The sequence below is a fragment of the Haliotis cracherodii genome, unplaced genomic scaffold (genome assembly GCF_022045235.1).
Source record: "Haliotis cracherodii isolate W230 unplaced genomic scaffold, xgHalCrac1.p SCAF_4, whole genome shotgun sequence".
NCBI lineage: Eukaryota > Metazoa > Mollusca > Gastropoda > Lepetellida > Haliotidae > Haliotis > Haliotis cracherodii.
In genome coordinates this window covers 21,449,486-21,471,558 of record NW_027266297.1, presented here as the reverse complement: position 1 = coordinate 21,471,558, position 22,073 = coordinate 21,449,486, and the positions used below count along the sequence as shown (strand labels likewise).

Below are 22,073 nucleotides of genomic sequence, written 5' to 3'. Positions count from 1 at the left end.
TAAATAAGTGTAATAACCTTGATCACGATGTTATGCCCCATTTCACCTCACCCCACATTTCAGCTTTCAGACAAGTAATGAATATTTGATCCAAGCAAATTTTTTATACTTAAAATTATGCTTTAGATCTTAGACAATTCTCACTGCCTGAGAACAAACATTTTGGTAAGCGTACATTGACACTCCGTGAACCACAACACATGGCGAGCTGATTATTGAAAGTACATCACAGACTAATGTTGACTTTGATTTCAATTCAAGGTGAGGTACTCTGAGAGAAAAAGGCTCTGATGTAAGTCTGGTCATATATCTAAGGGAATTTAGATGTATTGGAGAAAACATGCTCACGAGGTTTTGGTAGACAGAGCATGCCCTGGGAAAAGGGAAAAACCAAGGGGGCAAAGCCCCCGTGGTTTTTCCCGACCCCCAGATCATGCTCTGTCTACCAAAACCGAGGGAAGTGTTTTTCCATGCTTATAAACCGAAAAAAGAAACTTAAAACAACATTTATCAACATTTTTATGTTTCGAACATACTTTCCATGAACCTTAGGAAACGTGCATAAAATATCTGTAGCTGGCGTACGGATCTTGAAAAGGACATTCTAAAAACCAGTGAGGCTTATCAACACCTCTGTAGCCTCGTGGTACACTCACTGGGCTACAAATATGAAGGTTGCGAGTTCGATCCTCGGGAATATAAAGAAAACATTTGTCATTTGATTTTACATTTCATTACATGTTACAATCTGAACGGAAGTTATATTAATAAAATACTCAGGACATTACAAAGTCCCTGTTTATAAGATTTAACCCGACTGGAAAGTAAAACCTCACAATAGGTTTTAATGCCTATTGAAAGAAGTCTCTAACTTGATAGCGATCCCAATGAATAGGTTTATAATATTACGCAATGACCTGTCAATAGACCAATAGATAGAAGATCCGGGGTAGAATAGGTCTTCAGCAACCCATGCTTGCCACAACAGGCGACTATGCTTGTCGTAAGAGGCGACTTGTGGGATCAGGAGGTCAGGCTCACTGACTTGGTTGATGCATGACATCATATACCAATTGCCTGGATCGATGTGCATTTTGTCAATCACTGGATTGTTTGGTCCAGACTCGATTATTTACAGACTGCCATCATAAAGCTGGAATATTGCAGAGTGCTGCGTTAAAAAAACAAAAAAAACAACAACAAAAACAGGTGTCTCCTATTTTCAAAATTTATTTCATGGACAGTTAAAGATGTGCCATTAACAATAACAACATAGCTGGGGACAGAGAACAAATGTCTTCAAATAAACAACTCCAAATCAAGTGAAGAAATGAGATATGACAGCAGTTATCTCCCCTGTGTCATGTATGATGAACGATGAAGCTGTTACTACACAAACAGGCAAATGTCACTGATCATGGCAGGAACCTGACAATGATGACATTGTTCCCAGTATGACAGCACTATTGAGTTGTCCAATCCCCCAGCAGGCTGTTGTGCCCTTGATTCTGATCCACTTGTCGTGACTAAGCATGTCGTCCTCCAGTGTCCTCAGTTGACCTTGGAGAAGTAGTTCTGGCTGCCCTTGGGGTCGGGCTTCATGGTGTCTGCGCCTGGCTTCCATCCAGCAGGACAAACTACAACCAGCATGGCATTGTTCAGTCCAATATTCAAATTAGAGAATAACACATGAGCTGAGATGACTTGTGGATTATCTGTCCCAAGTGAAATAATTTGGAACATTTCGAGACTTTCAACTTAATTTCACGAGGGACAGAAAATCCACAACTCTAAGCTGCAAGTAGGTTGTTCATTTTAGTAGCCACAGTCATTTTTCTGAGAACATGTAGACTTGTGGCTTTTTCATGATCTTAAGAGGACATATCGGCACAGTTTGTCTATTGTTGGGTGACATCCCATAAAATCTGTTTCTGATGCCATGCCGTTATCTTTAGGTTTAAATGATGTCACATCGCTATAGGCCTTTCCAAAAACAATGAGAAAATTGTAACAATTGGAATGAAATAGCTACCTAATCAAATTGAAGCAAATATCCTAATGCTTTAAGAATTACTGAAAAATAATTTACCCTATGTGACCCTATGTGTCAAATATGTATCACAATAACACCATTGAGGCAAGGTACAGAAGTTGTAGCAGGAAAGCACTATTGCACACAATAAGCCTGGTCACACAGTCCACCCTCATTTCATCTGCTCTTACAGCCTGCTTCAGGACCTGGGGATTTATTCTGCCCTACATCCGATTGTAATCCTCCACTGACTGATGCGGTTTCACATTTTGAAGGGATACTACAGCGTTAGAAATTGCAGTAGTCCTGTAGTCCTTACCAAACTATAGTAAAGGTATCCTAAGGACTAGTGGAAATTGGCCCATTTTAAGGGTTTTGCTATATGTTATCATTATAAGGACTAGTGGACAAAAACTGTTAGTTTCTAACCCTGTTCTATGTACAAACTAATAACAATATATCCTAACCACTTTTTAAACCACGAAAAGTGCTTGTACCTAAGTGGTAACTGTACAACTGTTGACATCATATACACAAGTTGTGCCATGCTCTTCCAAAATAAGTGTGCAACTGAAGAGAAATCCAGTCACTTCTAATTATATTAGTAACACATCAAATAAACAATTTGACCTAAACCCTTATACACTTTAAATACTTTCAAGAGTTTTCAAAACTAAGCATGAAATCTCAAGGATCCCAGGTCCTCAACCTCCCTAAATTTTGTACACTGTTAAACACAGTACATAGCTGTCTCACCTTCTCCGTGCTTGTCAGTGAACTGGAATGCCTGAACAAGTCTGAGGGTCTCATCCACTGAGCGTCCGACAGGGAGGTCGTTAATGGTGATCTGGCGCAGGTTGCCCTTGTCATCAATGATGAAAAGTCCTCTGTTAAAACACAAGGGGACAGATGAAGACAAATAAGAAGCACTCAAAGTAACCACAGCATCCTTAGTCGGCATGATGACATGCATTGGATACTGGGGACCAGACTGACATGAAGTCCCTGAAAGTTATGCAGAAGGCTAAATAAAAGTAGTTCTGTCAAGTTACTCTCTTTCCTAGAGCTCAAAATTGGATGAGTATAGACAAAAAGCGCTAAGAATGTGATGAGCACTATAAGGGTAACGCTATTTTTCAGGGCATTACAATTTACAGAAGCCCGAGGTCTTTCATTAACTGCCCGACGAAGGAGGGCAGTTGAAAAGACCGAGGGCTTCTGCAAATGATAATGCACTGAAAAATAGCGTTACCGTTATTATAGCTAAAATGGATGGAATTTGTTATCAAATAAAAAGAAACAACAATATCGGTTTTGAAACATGCACTACAATCAACACGGATGTCACACGGATGTCACTGACCCACTTTTACAAATATGGAAACGTCATAGAACAAACCAGATGACGTCACTATTGAACGTGACGTCACCTATCCCTATCCTATGACGTCACCTAACAACGGGCGTGATAATGGCCCATCGTCAAGCAATATGAGGGCATTATCAAGTTACAATGGCCCGCTCATTTCTGATAACATGCGGGCAGTTTAATGATATTTCTATCCATTTTGGCTATAATGGCTGATAGAGCATGAACAGGACGAGTACAGGACAAGTACAGGCTGATAGAGCATGGACTAGGGCTTCCACGAGTCCAAAATTTTGGACTCGAGTACCCGAGGGGTGAAACTCGACTCGTACTCGAGTACACGAAAATAGGATGTCCTTTAAGAATATTGGTTCATTAGATCAAAATTGCCATCTAAAAGTATTAAAACATGTTATAAGTATTATTGAACTGCACTGAAATGTAAATAGATAGTGTCTACGGAACTTTTTTATCTGTCAAAGTGTATGGAAGTGTTCAGTGTTAATGTTTGCTTGTAACTGCACTAATCTTAATCACGACCTTCAAAAACAAAACGTCAAGTCTACAAATACTACAATACATATTGAACACAAACCAAGTTTTTTTCTGACGAGTAGGACATAGTGAGTGTCCAAGAACAATCTCTCCTGAACATAAACAATCTTCACCTTTAACCTTTAACCTAGCAACTTCAGTCTATTGACTTAGATATATTGACTCATGTGGTTAAAGTGAGTTAGGTCCATTTTTAACGAATGGAGGCAGGAGGCTAGCTCTTTACAATTCTTACCTGAATGCAACGCCTTCATCTTCCTTCAGGCAGCCATATTTTCGGGAAATCTCCATTGTCTTGTCTGCCAGGAGAGGAATCTTCATGTTGCCAAGACCACCCTGCTTCCTTGGGGTGTTGATCCTGAAATCACATCAGCATTCTGATTAAGTTAGGGTTTTTTTGACACCACTTTGAACAGTATTTGTAATATCATACAAATGTGGGGCAGAATCAATGGCCAAAGTTTTACTTGCTGAAGAGGGCCCAGGTTGTGCAAGCCAGGCATGGCATATTTACATTAGTTACTCATTTATACCACTCGGTACCCTGCTAATGATGCTGGATGTGACCATGGTTCTATCAGAACCCAGTGAGGAGTCTTACCATGATAGATGTGACCATGGTTCTATCAGAACCCTGTGAGGAGTCCTACCATGCTGGACGTGACTAAGGTTTTTATAGGACTATGACTGTTACTTCAGAGGAATCGTTTTGTGAGATAAAAAATGCAAGTTCCTATCATGACTGCGTAAGTCTTAACATGCTAGTTGTGAGCTAGATCATGTGTTTGTGAGTGAGTCTTACCATGCTTGTTGTGAGCTAGATCGTGAGTTAGTGAGTGAGTCTTACCATGCTAGTTGTGAGCTAGATCGTGAGTTAGTGAGTCTTACCATGCTAGATGTGAGCTAGATCATGAGTTAGTGAGTGAGTCTTACCATGCTAGATGTGAGTTAGATCATGAGTTAGTTAGTGAGTCTTACCATACTAGATGTGAGCAAGGTCATGAGTGAGTGAGTCTTACCATGCTAGATGTGAGCTAGATCATGAGTTAGTGAGTGAGTCTTACCATGCTAGATGTGAGCTAGATCGTGAGTTAGTGAGTGAGTCTTACCATGCTAGATGTGAGCTAGATCGTGAGTTTGTGAGTGAGTCTTACTATGCTAGATGTGAGTTAGATCATGAGTTAGTGAGTGAGTCTTACCATGCTAGATGTGAGCAAGGTCATAAGTGTGTGAGTCTTACTATGCTAGATGTGAGTTAGATCGTGAGTTTGTGAGTGAGTCTTACCATGCTAGATGTGAGCTAGATCATGAGTTAGTGAGTGAGTCTTACCATGCTAGATGTGAGCTACATCATGAGTTAGTGAGTGAGTCTTACCATGCTAGATGTGAGCTAGATTGTGAGTTTGTGAGTGAGTCTTACTATGCTAGATGTGAGTTAGATCATGAGTTAGTGGGTGAGTCTTACCATGCTAGATGTGAGTTAGATCATTAGTTAGTTAGTGAGTCTTACCATGCTAGATGTGAGTTAGTTAGTGAGTCTTACCATGCTAGATGTGAGTTAGATCATGAGTTAGTTAGTGAGTCTTACCATGCTAGATGTGAGCTAGATCATGAGTTAGTGAGTGAGTCTTACCATGCTAGATGTGAGTTAGATCATGAGTTAGTGAGTCTTACCATGCTAGATGTGAGCAAGGTCATGAGTGAGTGAGTCTTACTATGCTAGATGTGAGCTAGATCGTGAGTTAGTGAGTCTTACCATGCTAGATGTGAGCTAGATCGTGAGTTTGTGAGTGAGTCTAACCATGCTAGATGTGAGCTAGATCATGAGTTAGTGAGTGAGTCTTACCATGCTAGATGTGAGTTAGATCATGAGTTAGTGAGTCTTACCATGCTAGATGTGAGCAAGGTCATGAGTGAGTGAGTCTTACTTTGCTAGATGTGAGCAAGGTCATGAGTGAGTGAGTCTTACCATGCTAGATGTGAGCTAGATCATGAGTTAGTGAGTGAGTCTTACTATGCTAGATGTGAGCTAGATCATGAGTTAGTGAGTAAGTCTTACTATGCTAGATGTGAGCTAGATCGTGAGTTTGTGAGTGAGTCTTACCATGCTAGATGTGAGCTAGATCATGAGTTAGTGAGTAAGTCTTACTATGCTAGATGTGAGCTAGATCGTGAGTTTGTGAGTGAGTCTTACCATGCTAGATGTGAGCTAGATCGTGAGTTAGTGAGTGAGTCTTACCATGCTAGATGTGAGTACACACTGTCTGTAGAACATCCAAGGACCTCACAGTTGATGCTGCGGAACTCTTCAGACCGATCACTGAATGCAATAATTTCTGTTGGGCAGACAAACGTGCTGAAAAAAAGAAAAAGAATTGTCAACATTTTAACTAAAACTACATGCATATAAAACCAATCATATTTACAATCAAACAGCTGTACACAATATTTCTTGCAGAACACTGCCAATTTCACGCAACGGTAGGTATGTTATTGTGATTGAAATAAAATGACCCAAGGTTTTTATAATGCCAAGACAACAGTCAACAATGTCAAATTATTTATTTTTCTGGTAGTGTCAGCGTAGTACATTGCTAGTAATGTAACTGGTAAAAACATTATGAATTGATTAATCTTGTTGAACCTCCGTGTCCAGTTTCAGTTGAATGCCAGATTTTCACAACATACATCCTGCTAATACTGACTTAACTAATCAATCCAAGACCGATTCATATATTTTCCATACTCAAAAAGAAAAGAAAATAGTGTTGAATCCTCTATACAAAATGTTAATCTGACATATTTCCCTATGAGAAAAACTATAAACTCCTGAATAATGACTGTCAAATTCCTGTGCATGTCATCACAGCCAAACCAAAACTATGTGTTGTCAATTCTCATTTAGAAAGTATGTTTATCAAGCACATGCTATGCTTGACAGTATGGTGAGAAAGTGTACACACTGTATATAGGGTATTATGCTAATGCAAATTTTGCAACATATATATAATGATTTTCCTTTTAACTTTCTGTTTCCCACTTATACCGTCTCAAAACAGAACAGGTAATAAATACCAGGAAATACTGCCCTTTTCATTGATAATAATATTATGTAATTATTTGTGATGTTGCCGTTTTACACAGCATTTACTACACACACTGGGGCGTTGGGGTAGCATGGCGGTTATAGTGTTCACCTGCCACACCAAAGGCCCGGGTTCGATTCCCCACATGAGGTATACTCCCAGTATGGGGTATAAATCTAGGGCCCCCCTGATTCACTAACTGGTAAAAGTTCACATCAGGGTGCCGTTGTACAAAACAACCTTAGCGCTATGACAGTCGTAAGTTGATGTTAAGGTATGGGAGCTACGGCCACCACAGCACTATGATGGCTTCGTATAACGGCACCCAGGATATTTTATTGTCTCTAAGGAAATGACAATAACTACTAAACCTTCATGATCATATCTGAAAACTGACTGAAAAGTTAATCAAATCAGAACTAAAAGTACAGTAAACTACGTTCATAACGAACATGCTTATAACAAACTGACTGATATAACAAACTTATTTTTAGTCCCGGCCATTTCTTGTATATATGCTGTATATATGCTCATAACGAACTACGGTTATCACAAACTAAAATTAGTGGTCCCTCTGAGTTTGTTATAACCGTAGTTTACTATACTTTTATTCATCAGTACGAAATGAATGATAAGAACTAATCTGTCTGCTGAAAAGGTCAAATGTTTGGCATGTCACTTTAACTTCCCGCCACTACATACAGATACTCTATCATGAGCTGGTACAACTTCTAAAAATATTCCTGTTATCTGATTTGTGTTACCGTTATTCAACCATGCACACCTGGTGCCGTCCTATTTCAATACCTACATTGTCTCTTGTGTCATTCCTACAGAAATACACACACTAATACCAGAGATTACAATGTTCCTAATCCAGAATATCATATTAAATAAAGTCTGGGTTTAAAAATCCTTGCATTAATTATAAAAATCACTTTGGTATGGTCAAAAAAGATTCCTGTACCTTAAATTACATTTAATAAAGTCCCTTTAACTGTAAATAGGTGGGTGTTTTTTTTTAAAAAAACAGTGGAAAATGTACTTTTCACAAGTAAACTGGACAAACACACTCAATGAACACATTCTAAAGTATTTTTCAGCAACATTTTTTTCTGGTTGGCATAAATTAATTCCAAAGGGCACAAATAAATATCATTATATCAGTGCCGTAGCACACCTGAAAAAACTACATTTGTAATTTCTATCCCAGAAATTCAATGTTGGTTGGGTACACAGCAGATAGATAGTCAATCTGGCAACACCTGGCCACCTGTCACAGGTGCATGTAAAATACTCATAATGACTGCCTGCTTCATCAAATGTGTTACGCAGAATATGGATCGTATATTTTTACATGAAAACAATATTACTAATACAGGAGGTAGGATATATACAGATGGTATCTCTCTCACGAAATGTCGATTGTTGGGCTGACAACACCATGGGGGTTTTCACTAAGAGAAGGTAATAAATTCACGTTTCAATCAACTATTCATATTGGTGTAATCATTTTCTTTATTTGTTTGTTTTTTTAAGGTGAGTGAGTGAGTATGGTTTTACGCCGCTTTCAGCAATATTCCAGCAATATCACGGCGGGGGACACCAGAAATGGGCTTCACACATTGTACCCATGTCGGGAAGCGAGCCCGGGCCTTCTGTGTGGCGAGTGAACGCTTGAACCACTAGGCTACCCGACCGCCCCTGTTTCTTAAGGCTGCATTGAGCAGGCCTGTAGATAATGAAATTGTCGGGGCATGATGACACACAATCAATCAAGTCACCACGCCTGACCATCTGATCCATCATATTGCCCCTATATCATCTATATCACAAGCATAGGTTGATGGTCAAATATTGCAACCAAGACACTTTGTAAATGAAAACATTTCTTTAAAATAATATTTAAAAAATTCTTCGAAAGAACCTTTCCCCTTCTGCTGTTTTCATAAGGAAACTAGAATTGGTTTAGTTTGATCTAGACTTGCCTTGGTTTTTAGTAAAAATATTATATATATATTATTTTTACTAAAAGCCTTAATAAAAAAATAGATTATTTTTACTAAAAGCCAAGGCAAGTCTAGATCAAACTAAACCAAGTCTAGTTTATTTATATAAATTCCACAGTCATGGCGCAGGACTAATTCCACTGTGGTTTTGCTCAGTTACTAATATAATATTCATTATCTTGATCCCAGACCACACTCTGCCCTCCCATGTAACAGGCAGTATTTGTTACTTGTTCAAGCCCTGGAAGTGAGTAATTCAAAACAGGCCAAATCTCCCTACTGTGGACAGTGGAACAAGAGAAAGCAATAGAGATGCTATTAGGCTTATATATTATATATAAATCAATTGCAAAAATAATAAGGGTGAAACGATACACCGATATTCCGATGCATCGCGATACTTGGCCCACTATACGATATACGATAAACGTGGGCCCATTTATCGATACGCCACGATACGGAACGCAAATTTCAAGTACAGCGTTCCATACTATTGTGCATTTCAATAAACCGCTAACTTGGTTATAGCGCGCGGTAAGGCATGGCTCCAAAAAACGTACTAATCTTACGTTTTTAATAAGCTCAGGTTTCACATTGACAGGTGTTTTTCCCCATCTCCAAAAACATTATTAGCTGATCACTGCAAGCACATAACACCGGTCAGCAAATCCGAATTGAAGTACGCAATTCAATACCATTATTGTACTATCTTTTTTATTAAAACGTGTTCATAGTATATCTGGACTTGTGTTTGTAATACATTTTATTAATTATATTCAAAATTTCACTTAATATTGTTTTCATTAAGTTAGATGAAATCGTGTGTGAAGAGATACAGCAACCACGGTCAGATTACCGCTTTTGACGCACTGAAACGAACTTAAGTTGCTAGAGAATGGATACATATATTAACAATGCCCTACTTTGACTCGTAAAAAGTCATATTTGTGGCAATTTGGCTAATATATGTCGACATAACGTTTTCGCAATCGAAATACATGTAGCGATGGAAGTCCCTACGGTGACTGGTCAAATTGTTCCATACGTATAAATATCCTGCAACAATAATCACCAGTACCAAAATCCTACGCTTGTGGTTTTTATAATTTTAAGAATATATATAGTAAAAGCTGTAACTAAAGTAACACGATATTGGAATATATTATTCCTGATAAAACAATAATTTCAGATACAATTTATTCGACCATTGCATCAAAATTCTTTGAAGTTGTATCACTGGTGAAGTACATTAATTATTTTCTAGTGTTTTAACTTTGAATTGTTTTGAAGGAAAGTTAGGGAAAGTTCCACTTTGAAGCCTAACCGCTTCAGTAGTCTTGTTATTACAAAATAATTTTGACTGTTCCAAAATCATGAAAGGTTCAATCTTGACATGCTTTAAGTCTTGTTTTTTTATCATTGCGTTTGGAGATACGTATCGAGATATTCGTGTATCGTTGCAGCCCTAAAAAATAATGGAAAATAAAAACCAAAATAAAAGCACTAAACAAGAACTATAAATGTTCAAATACAATAAATTAACTCATTTTCAACATTAAGGGTGACATGTACTTCCACATTTAATTCAAATGGTTAATTATGCATATGTAATACATATACCCTGATAACTGAAGTCTTATCACAAATACTGTGGAATATACATTTGAGTTTGAATATCATAAAATACTTGGAATGAAAGGGTAATGATATTTTTGGCATTCTCAACTCTGCTTTTAAATACTACAATATAAAGATTGATTGATTTACTGACTAAAATGACTGACGATGCCAGTTAACCAAACATACTGAATGAGCTCACCTAGATTGCAACGGTGTCTGTCATCTGATTGATTGCGAGTATAATGGGAAGCAGTACAATTGGTTCAGCATGCATGCTTAAGACTTCCAAGTCTGTGAAACAGTTTCATACATTGACAATGTCAGGTGTTACAATCCCTGCTGCAGCAACTCGGAAGCAAATCGTTTAATTACAGTGCTGCATAACACCAGCTGGTAACTTGAGAGTAACACATGGCTCTGTGTGTCACATATATACAAGACACAAATTATTTTTTGTTTGTTTGTAAATGCCACACTGGGCAATATTCCAGCTATACGGCACCTTGTACATAATTTGGACCAGACAAACCAGTGACTGATATCATGAGCAATGATCCAAGCCGCCAAGCCGCCAAGCCACTGAGCCTGACCATCTGATCCATTAATTCCCCTCATGACATAGGGGTCAATTCTAACCTGGAATACCCACAGGGCAGTAATATTTCTGAGAGATTCAAACTTCACATTAAAACAGTGTCCTAGACCTTTCGTATGTACAGTCATGAAGGGAAGTTAATATCTGATACTTTCGTCCTTTCTTTGTTGGTTAACGCCGCACTCAGCAATATTCTAGCTATATGACGGCAGTCTGTAAATAATCAAGTCTGGACCAGATAATCCAGTGATGAGAGGTGAGGTGAAATGGGGTTTAACGTCGCGTCAAAGATTATTGCACTTATATAGCGATGTGCATGCATGTGTATGTGTGGCTGCTTGTACTAGTCCGGACTGATGCCGATATAGTGCTAGCACACTGAGATACCACGCCGCAGTTTAACATGAATACCCCACTCAGACACAGTATACTGACTCCGAGCCAACCAGTCCTTGTTTTAGCCCCTTAATGCTGAGCGCCGGACAGGGTAGCAACAAGTACCATCTTTTAACGTCTTTTGGAATGACACAGCTGGGGATCGAAACCCAGACCTTCCGCTCTCCGGGCGGACGCTCTACCATTAGACCACGGAGGCGGTCTAATCTAGTGATGGATATCATGAGCATCGATACACACAAGTGGGATATGATGACCAGTATCAACCACGTCAGCAAGCATGACCACCTGATCCCGTTAGTTGCCTCTTACGACAATCATAGCCGTTTCTGTGAACAAGCACAGGAAGCTGAAGACCAATAAGATGAAATATCTGAACCATGAAGCAGTAACAATACAACATTTCACTAATATACTACTCAAAAGAAGTTAAGCACCCCCCCCCCCCCCATTTTTCCATATTACTATAGTTAATATGTCAGTGTCACCTATGTCACAACTGTGCAGTTACACTTTCTGTAGTTAGCAGTTGTAACATATACTTATGGGTAGGGGACAATGCCATTATATAACTGTAGCAAGATGATAGAATCAGGTGGTCCTTAAGTTTGTTTGAGCAGTGTACATTGTCCCATTCCCAAGTAGAACAACTGCCAACTGCAGAAAGTTTAACTGCTTAGTTATAGGCTGTAGTGATACACACTAACACATGTGATATCTTTCAATGCTTCTCATGATAATATGGTAGCCTCACGATACACAATTAACAATAAAGACTTGAACCTTGGTATGTGTCATATAGGTTAACAAAGGGCATGCCTTGAGACCAACCCAAACCATATCTATAAAACATGAATCATGCAGGGTCTTCAGACAAAAAAGTATGTTAGAAATATATTTTGTACTATCATTTTCACATGTGTATATATACTGTATAATGTACAAAAACAGACAGGAATCATGAATATTTGGGGGAATCTTTTTTTTGTAGTGAAGGCTGAGCACAAAATGTTATTTAAATGTCCCTAAAAATATTCATGATCCCTGAATTTTGTGCAGTTTATATCATTATAAATCAATACAAATGTCGTCATGTATTGACAATGTTACTGCGAGCGAAACCTTTACAACATTTTTATTGTTCATAATCCAAGATAAAGTAAAGAGTATAGAGAATTATATATTTCCTATATTTGATGGAAAACTGACACTTGTGACAGGGTTCAGGTGAAGTCCCTGTTTATGATGAATATGCCCCACTATAGAATCAGCTTCTTCATTATGACAGTAATGGGAAAGTACTGATCACCTTAGACTTGCATGAGTCTATAAGGCAATAATTATTAGTTTAAATCATATGTTCTAGATATTGTAAATAAGAACAAATTGTCCCTATAAGCATGAAAAGAGACTGGAGTCCTAAGACAGTCTACATACCCAGACTTGCCTATTAGGGGGATAGAATTACCAAACATCAATGGACTTTTCTTTCAGTACAACCTTGAAGCAAAGCTATGATCACCTGCAGATATCTGTACTGATCTCACAGCAGTTGAGGTGAAACATACACTGTCAAGAAGACACAACAGCAACACTAACTACAGTGTTCCTTAATCAGAAGTCTGAACAGTCCACAATATCGGACATGTCATTACTCTTGAAACAAAACTGAGCAGAAATGAAAGAGGCGGTGGGACGATATCGGGCCATCAATAACACTTCAGAGGACCCTAACACTACATCAGCCATGTGTTTTGTTTGCTGCTTAACACCACACTAAGCAATATTCCATGATGGTGGTCTGTTAATAATCTAGTCTACCTGTTTTAACCATGTGATTGTGCGACTTGTACCACATTTTGAACCTTGTATCATTAAACAATGTGATACAACAAACATTTTTCAGTAAATATATACATGATATATATCAATAATTAATTTCCAATTTCCTGTATTAAATTTCCAGGAGAGCAGAACTGGGATACTTTGAGAGGCACGTTGCACACTGTGAAGCTAAATGTGTTTTCAAGCCACTAAAATCTTGTGACTTAACTTCGCCAATGTCAAATTTGTCCTCACTGTCATCCGTATCTGAATGATCATACAAATATGTCCTCCTAGTAAAAGACTGCTTAATAGAAATTCAAATGCTGTTTTGTTCCAGGTGCTTGTGTTTCTTAATTGGAAAAATCTGTACATTACATGCACAGAGAGTAGCCTCTATATACATAATCTATATAATCTGCCTATTTTGGAACCTATACAAAGTATGACGGCATCTGCTGCCAGCGACATCATGAATGAGTAAACTCTTTTGATACTGTTTTCTAATAGGAAGCCTATAACAGAATCAGCTATGTTAAAAGAATTTAATTATCAAGTGTCAGGGAAGTATCGTGATGAATGTTTGCCAATCAGTTGTAATCTGTTTCCTGCTTAACCTAATGCCTAGCAACTGGAATTCCCCCATGAAGTATTGAGGAAATCCCCCTACATCTACAACTCGCCTGTATCAGATGTAGATCAAATGAAGGTACCATCAGGAAAGTGAAAGCTACGGACATTGTGGACATTCAGAACATAGCTACAACCCTATTTACGCATCTACATTTAATTATGATCACATCTGTATTTTTTCCAGCCATACATACACAGGTACATCTGGAGAAATGCTACTGTTAAAATATACTTAAATTACATTGCATGTATAATGTGTGAGTACAATTTTATCCGATGTTTAAACCAATTTTAGCAATATTCCTGCAATATCACAGCTGGGGGACACCTGAAATGTACTTCACAAGTTGTTTGTTGTTTAACGCCGCTCTCAGCAATATTCCAGCTATATAATGGCGGTTCATGTGGTGTACCCATGCAGGGTATTGAACCTGGGTCTTCGGTATGACAAGCTGACACTTTTACCACCAGGCTACCACACCGCCCCTGACTCAGGATAAGATATGTACATGCAATGTCATATTTCGTAACTTAAGTCCCATGCCAGGACAGATACTTGATACCAGGAGTATAGAGCACAATCAGCAGCTGAGCAGTTTATGTATCACAATATCATCATAATCAGTCACTGGATCAGTTCAACACATGCTATATCATCATGACTGGATAGTCACATACCCATCAGGCATTCATACAAACTCAATAAAGGTCAATTATTGGACAGTGGACACTTGACCCATATTGACAAATGTGTGTATCCTGTAGGTCAGCTGCGTCCCATGATGGATGTGGAACTTGATATGACATCATGTGGCAGCGTGTGCCTGTGTGATTACAACAACGGTAAGGGTATAGGGTTTCCTGCCTATCAATTGTTAGGTTACAGTTCAATCATTAGTTAAATACAGTAGACAGTTGGTATTGGAGAATGTGTCACTATTGAGTAATGTGCGGTACGTTTGAAATAAAATGTGTGAAAAGAAAATAGATCTACATGTCAGTTTTACTCCTGTTAACGCTGTACCCTAGAGATAATCTATGTAAGGGTTTTTCTATACATAAGGGGCAGTCGGGTAGCCTAGTGGTTAAAGCGTTCGCTCGTCACACCGAAGACCCGGGTTCTATTCCCGACACGGGTACAATGTGTGAAGCCCATTTCTGGTGTCCCCCGTCGTGATATTGCTGGAATATTGCTAAAAGCGGCGTAAAACCATATTCACTCACTCATTCTATACATTAACATTGACAGTCTGTGCCAAAAGTCTTGTTGAACGTCCATTTTTGCATCATTTTCAGTATATTTTAGTGTTATCATATGTTTTTTTATAAGCTGATCCTACTTGACCAAACAGAATTTTACTAGATTTGGGCTCCGGACTAGTGGCTGCAGTTGCAGACTCAACAGATTAGCCTGGTACAATGTTCATTCCTGATGCTGAAATCCACTTTCCACAAATGATACATGACAACTGTTGTGTCATCGCGTTCACTGATGGTCACATGTAATTTTACTGTTACAATATGGTTGCCAAACTGAAATTTGAACTTGACATTTGTCTTAAATGTTTCACTAATGAGATGCATGCCCTTTGTTTTCGGATTACATCCAAGGCGTACACAAATCTACTGAAAGATATCTGTTACAGAATCTACCCTGCTTACGACTGTTTTCCACCTGATTGTATGACTATCAGAAGGTGTCAGAGGTCAACAACCTCAGCTGCTACTGAGAGCTTCTGAGAGCTTCTCAAACACTGTAACTCACTCCAGTCCTCACCACTTCAAATAGAATCACGAAATATTGCGATTATTAATTAACAAAGATAGCTGCAAGTGTGCTAAAAAAGTGAACAAGCCATTCCGCCGTTAAAATACATTACTGATGGTCTGATATAATCTAGTATAAAAATATACATGCTGCTAAATATACCCGCTCTCTGTCACCTGGGTGCTGTTCCTCACCCGGATTGTAACCACGTGATCCAAACTCAATGATGATGTTTATCACTAGCAGAATGGATATTTCCTGAAAAGTTCATGTTGCAGGTTTGTCATTACTGAAAATACTATTCCTTATCGCTGAAATGGCTTGCTTTCACTTTATAGATATTAGAACAAAAGCAGGTATCTTCTTTAATAAATAATTGCGATATTTCGTGATTCAATTTAAGGAAGCGAGGACTATAGTACTCAGTGCTCCAGCAATCTCATTAAATTCAGATCTGAGTTCTCGTAGCCGCTAAACAAAGATCTGAGGGCATCCTATTACAGGTCACATCAGAATGACCTTTCGCTTACTTTGACTGACCACTGTAATGACCTACAAGAAGACAACATCAAGCAGCTTTCTCAAGCTTCACGGCACTCGTTTCAACCTGGCGACTTCCATATCAGATTACGCTTGAAAATATGCTGACACAGTTCTCGATTAAAATTTTGAAAACGGAATAAACGAACATTCCGGAATGTCTAATATATGGTTGGGATTGTATAGCAATGCTTCCCATGTTTTCGAGGTTGCATGATCAGATAACACATTCCGACTGTCACTTTCACGAACTGGTAAGCGTTGCTCTAATTGGTTGGATGAAAGGTCATTCTGACATGACATGACCCGTAATGGGATGTTGTTTAGCGATAGCGAGAACTAGGTTCTGATTTTAATGAGATTGGTGCTCCAGAGAACTGTTGATAAAACACAGGAATCCGTGTACAGGTGTGTTGAGCTTGATTAGGCTTGGGTCAATGCAGACCAAGTTCAGGTCAAACCACCAATGGAGTCAGCTAACTAATAGGTCAATTTTCTCATAATTGCCATATCTAAGACCAATAAATTGTTTTGTAATACCGAAATTCAGTAATAAAGTGTTTAATTTCACCTTTTGGTGGCACTCTGCTGTTCCTGTTAAAAAGCATTTGAACAAGGTCTTCTCCAGAAAGATTGGCGGACCATTTATTGCCACTTGCAGATTGCCAATATTGATCTTGTGATAGGCCAGTAGTGATCATGTGATTGGTCAGTATTTGAGGTCAGTGTCAGTCTCATGATTTGACCAAATTTTCTGCTGTTGTTAAGTCGGCATTGAAATTTATATTGACTCTCTGTCATGAATAAGTCAAATCCAAATATAAAATATAAAATGGATTTTCAGGGTTTGGAAATAATAGTCCAATAGTTTGAGATCAGTGACACTTTTTTTTATTGTAGACTAGGTAGACGGCAACTCTGAAGCAGATAATGTTTTTGGACTAGTGAAAATAAAAATTAATTTCAAATGTCAGTGTTGTGAGTGAGTGAGTGAGTATGGCTTAAATCCGCTTTTAGCAATATTCCAGGAATATTATGACAGGGGACACCAGAAAAGGGCTTGAAAAATTGTACCCGTGTGGGAATCGAATCCAGGCCTTTGCGTGACAAGCGAACGCTTTAACCACTAGGCTACCACACCGCCCCAAATGTCAATTTAAGCTCAAAGAAATCATCTAGTGATGACAAAAAGCTTGAAGACCGAAAGTAACATTGCTAGTGACATTACTATGCCACAATGGTACTGCCTTCTGTACACGACATCAGTGTCATTTCCACCAGACCCGTAGAGATCCCGGTTAGAATAGGTCTTCAGCAACCCATGCTTGCCATAAAAGGCGACTAACGGGATCGGGTGGTCAGCCATGCTGACTTGGTTGATGCATGTCATCGTATCCCAATTGAATCGATCAATGCTGATGATGTCAATCACTGGACTGTCTGGGCCTGACTCGATTATTTACAGACCGCCGTCATATAGCTGGAATATTGCTGAGTGCGGGGTTACACAACAAACAAACAAACAATCATACCTACCACTGGGGACTTGTATGTAGAAAACCCAGGATGCTAAGACTAGTATGATAATGTAAGCCTTGTTTCGCAATTAAACAGTGTTTGGAATATGCTAGAATTACCTCAAACTGGTTTTCATAATTTGAAAGACAATGAAAAATTGTGCATAATGTAGGCCGATGTACATCAACATCACAATACCATCCTCTCCAAACTGGTCCTGTTATAACAAGACACATGCTGCCAAATGGTATCAAATAACAGCATCTAAATCATTTATAATATCTTTTTTGTGAATTATTATCCTACTCTACGCTATCATTGTGTGCACATTGAGACAGTGAACCTGCATGAGTCATTGTAAGCTGTCAATATTTAAAATAGCCAAGCTGGTGTTATAATTTGATTTGGGCAACGATGTGAATATTTATCTCTATATATATATTTAACTTATTTAACTCAGGGAATATATAAGACATTTATATATTCCCTGATAAAACCTATACTCTGCCAAACTGCCTACAATACATATACTCACAAGTCTAGAGGGTAGAAAAATAAGACCACATATTTCCCTCTGTAGTCTGACAGTTTGACATCTTTGAAGTCACCATTGACAATAGCCTTTGCATTGAATTCAGGGGCAGGTTTTGTCAGTTGGAGGTTTCCGACTTGGGCCATGGTGATCTGAAACAGAAGAAGTTCAATATGTACATATGATGTAAGACATGGATCATGGTTTTACCTTGACTTACAAAAACTAGGGGTCCAGAGGACCCCCAATTACTCATCATGCTCATTTCAAGGGTCCTTTTAAAGAAATATGAAGGTCCCGTAAAATAATGAAATGGTGTAGCGTTCTGCACTGTAAGATCTAATAATTGATTTAATTACATGAATTTTATATTTCCTTTAAGAATTTGGTACAGTGAACATTATTGTGCGTACCTTGGGACATTAATGTATTTTTTTCTGAGTCCACATTATAGATTTGTGTGAAATGGACACATATTTCTGCATCACATAAAAACCCTGCATGGATGATAGGGATTAACCGTGTTTGTGTATGTTTGTTGTTTTCCTACTCATTCAGGAATATTCCAGCAATATGACAATGGTCTTTAAAGAAGAGTCGGACCAGACAATCCAGAGATTAAAGTCACCCCTTACCACGCTTACGACCATCACAGGTTGATAGGGACCAATTCAAACCCGGAATCCCGAAATAAAACACAAAAGACGTAGAGGAAATGAAAGCTTATCAATCTAAACAAGTGTTTTCAGTTTTAATAATATATAGAAGCTTTCTTCAAAGATGTTGTTGTTGTTGTTGTTGTTGTTTAACGCCGCACTCAGCAATATTCAAGCTATATGACGGTGGTGTGTAATTAATCGAGTCTGGACCAGACAATCCAGGGATTGACATCATGAGCATCAATCCACGCAATTGGGATACAATGACATACATCAACCAAGTCAGCGAGCCTGACCACCTGATCCCGTTAGTCGCCTCTTACGACAAACATAGTCAAGCATGGGTTGCTGAAGACCTATCCGATCTTCACAGGTCTCTGTGCCATCCTTCATGTGTCAAAATATGCCTTGATACTTTGTCTATTTGTTGGCCAATTTCAGGAGAGTGATGAGAAAACTGCTTTTCCCTGCATCTACACAAACTTAGGCCTTCATTCATCATGTTCATAAAAAAATGCAAGAAAATATACAGTGACACCACTGATTAAGGAAATATAGAATGACGATACATGCACATTTGATTTCCTTTGAAAGGTTTCCCTTAACATCGCTAAGAATTTGAATCCAATATTTATCACAGCTCTTGAACATGATTAACAGATAGAAAATCGGTGCATCATATTACAAGTATTATCTTAAATTATCTTGTATTGCCCATCTACCATGTCAACATTCTCTCATTGCTGAATTCAAGAAAATAAACTTTCATGTTCCTTGCAATTAAAACATGTTAAAAAAATTCATAGTCGGATTACAGAAAATAAACTTCAGAGTTCTGTCCATTAATTTTGCATATATTTTACATATAGCCAAAACACACAAATATGACTAAAAAATGTGTCTTCATTTCTACTTCATCCAACATCACTGACATCCCACATAACGAAATCCATCCTTCAGATACATTTTTTTATCTTCAACCATGAACAAGGAAAGGGGTTTAACACATCATGTCTTTTGTAGCTCAGACATCTACATAGCTGGGTGGTCTAGATATCCACAATGCATCACACAGACAGCTGGGTGGTCTAGACATCAACAATGCATCACACAGACAGCTGGGTGGTCTAGACATCCACAATGCATCACACAGACAGCTGGGTGGTCTAGACACCCACAATGCATCACACCGATATGTTTTGTATTCCTCACGTAACTCGGGCTGGCTGCAACACTCACAGACGTGTATATACTTCTCAAAAGAAGTTAAGGACTTATTTCAACACATCAATTATGTTTGTTTTTTTGTTTGTTGTTTAACGCCACACTCAGCAGGGTTAGAAACTAACAGTTTTTGTCCACTAGTCCTTATAATGAGAACATATAGCAAAACCCTTAAAATGGGCCAATTTCTACTAGTCCTTAGTAAACCTTTACTATTGGGCAGTTTGGTAAGGACTGCAGGACTAGTGCCAATTTCTAACGCTGCTCAGCAATCATGGCAATATCCTGGAACAGACAATCCAGTGATTGACATCATGAGCATTGATCCAGGCAATTGGGACACAATGACATGTGTCAACCAAGACAGCGAATCTGACCATCTGGCCCAGTTAGTTGTCTCTTATGACAAGCATAGTCGCCTTTTACGGCATGCATGGGTTGCCTATTCTACCCCGGATCTTCATGAGTGACATCAATAATGGCTCTTCCAAATATCTACATCATTTGTTCTGATAAAATGATCTTTAGACACATATTTCTGTTCCAACAGTGTGTAGGCCATATTGGTAAAATGAGACCTGAACGTCTCTAGACTGGCACAGCATGCAAAGTTGGGGTGACTATTGGTCTGGAAATCACTATTGCGATAACTATTGATATTGAAAGAAACTATTGCCATAACTATTCATATTGCAACAACTATTGCGATAAATATTGATAGTTTTCAGTGTATCATTTTAGATGGATTTTAGAGTTGAATTAAACCTTGGAACTAAAGTTTCCTTGAATGTGATAACCATAACAACGAATAAAATGTAATGTTTGAGATATGTTTTTTCTTTACCCTAATAATTTAAGAAAAAGAAACTTCCACATTACTATGTGTAAATTACTACCACTCATGATCAAAAGAAAAACAAATTTGAACAGCATTGCATGTATTTTATTGAAACTGTAAAACTATGGTAAATACAATCGAAACTATTGATATTCCTATATGAAATTGATACTATTGATCGGAAACTGATTTAACAGTGCTTACCAATAGCAATATATTGATATTTTGATTTATCTTGACACCCCTAATGCAAAGACATACAGATAATAAGGCCAACTATTCTAGGGGCCATCACCTATGGGCAGGATGAACAATGTCCTCTTCAAATCAATGCTGATATGACAATCCTCTTACTGCTACTGCAATGATTGCTTATCAATCAATCATTTTACAAGGGGACTTCCCAAAACAACGGAAACAGGTGGAGTGGTCGATACATCTGGAGAAGTTTTTCTTGTTAATAATTGAAAATAACATGCTTCCAGTAGCATGAATATCAGTGCTGTCTACCCCATCCACTCATCCTGAACTTCACGAGATAATTGCCTCCCATTGTACGATGTATTGATACCTTCTTCACCTGCCCATACAGCAGAGGCATGCACATCGTGACAAGCGATATTGACCACTTTACCAATTCCTTTATTGTGAGACACACTCAAGGCTGGCTATCCAGGTCATGCAAACAGTTCTAAATCCGCAGAACACGATTATAAGGCGATGTGTCTCAAACTCACGGGTCCTACAATACGTATACTGTAAGACAACTAGGAACGAACTTGTTTTCTAACCTCATAAAAAGAGCCACTACATTCGGCCACCAGGTGTGAAGTATTACATTTTCATCCACAAATGAAAAAAAATATGAGGCAGTT

General features: G+C 38.4%; 1 protein-coding gene across 2 annotated transcripts in view; it reads right to left on the bottom strand.

Moving 5' to 3' along the window:
- Window positions 1–1,214: 1,214 nt before the first annotated feature.
- LOC139478486 (peroxiredoxin 2-like) overlaps window positions 1,215–22,073 on the bottom strand; it is a 35,073-nt gene continuing 14,214 nt past the window's right edge. For both annotated transcript variants that reach the window (XM_071260970.1, XM_071260971.1), the window contains exons 2-6: window positions 18,481–18,629; window positions 6,196–6,312; window positions 4,192–4,314; window positions 2,789–2,919; window positions 1,215–1,637 (exon numbers count right to left, since the gene is read on the bottom strand). In XM_071260970.1, the coding sequence (XP_071117071.1) occupies window positions 1,552–1,637; window positions 2,789–2,919; window positions 4,192–4,314; window positions 6,196–6,312; window positions 18,481–18,623 (600 nt within the window). In that variant the 5' untranslated portion in view covers window positions 18,624–18,629 and the 3' untranslated portion in view covers window positions 1,215–1,551. The remainder of the gene's footprint in view (window positions 1,638–2,788; window positions 2,920–4,191; window positions 4,315–6,195; window positions 6,313–18,480; window positions 18,630–22,073) is intronic.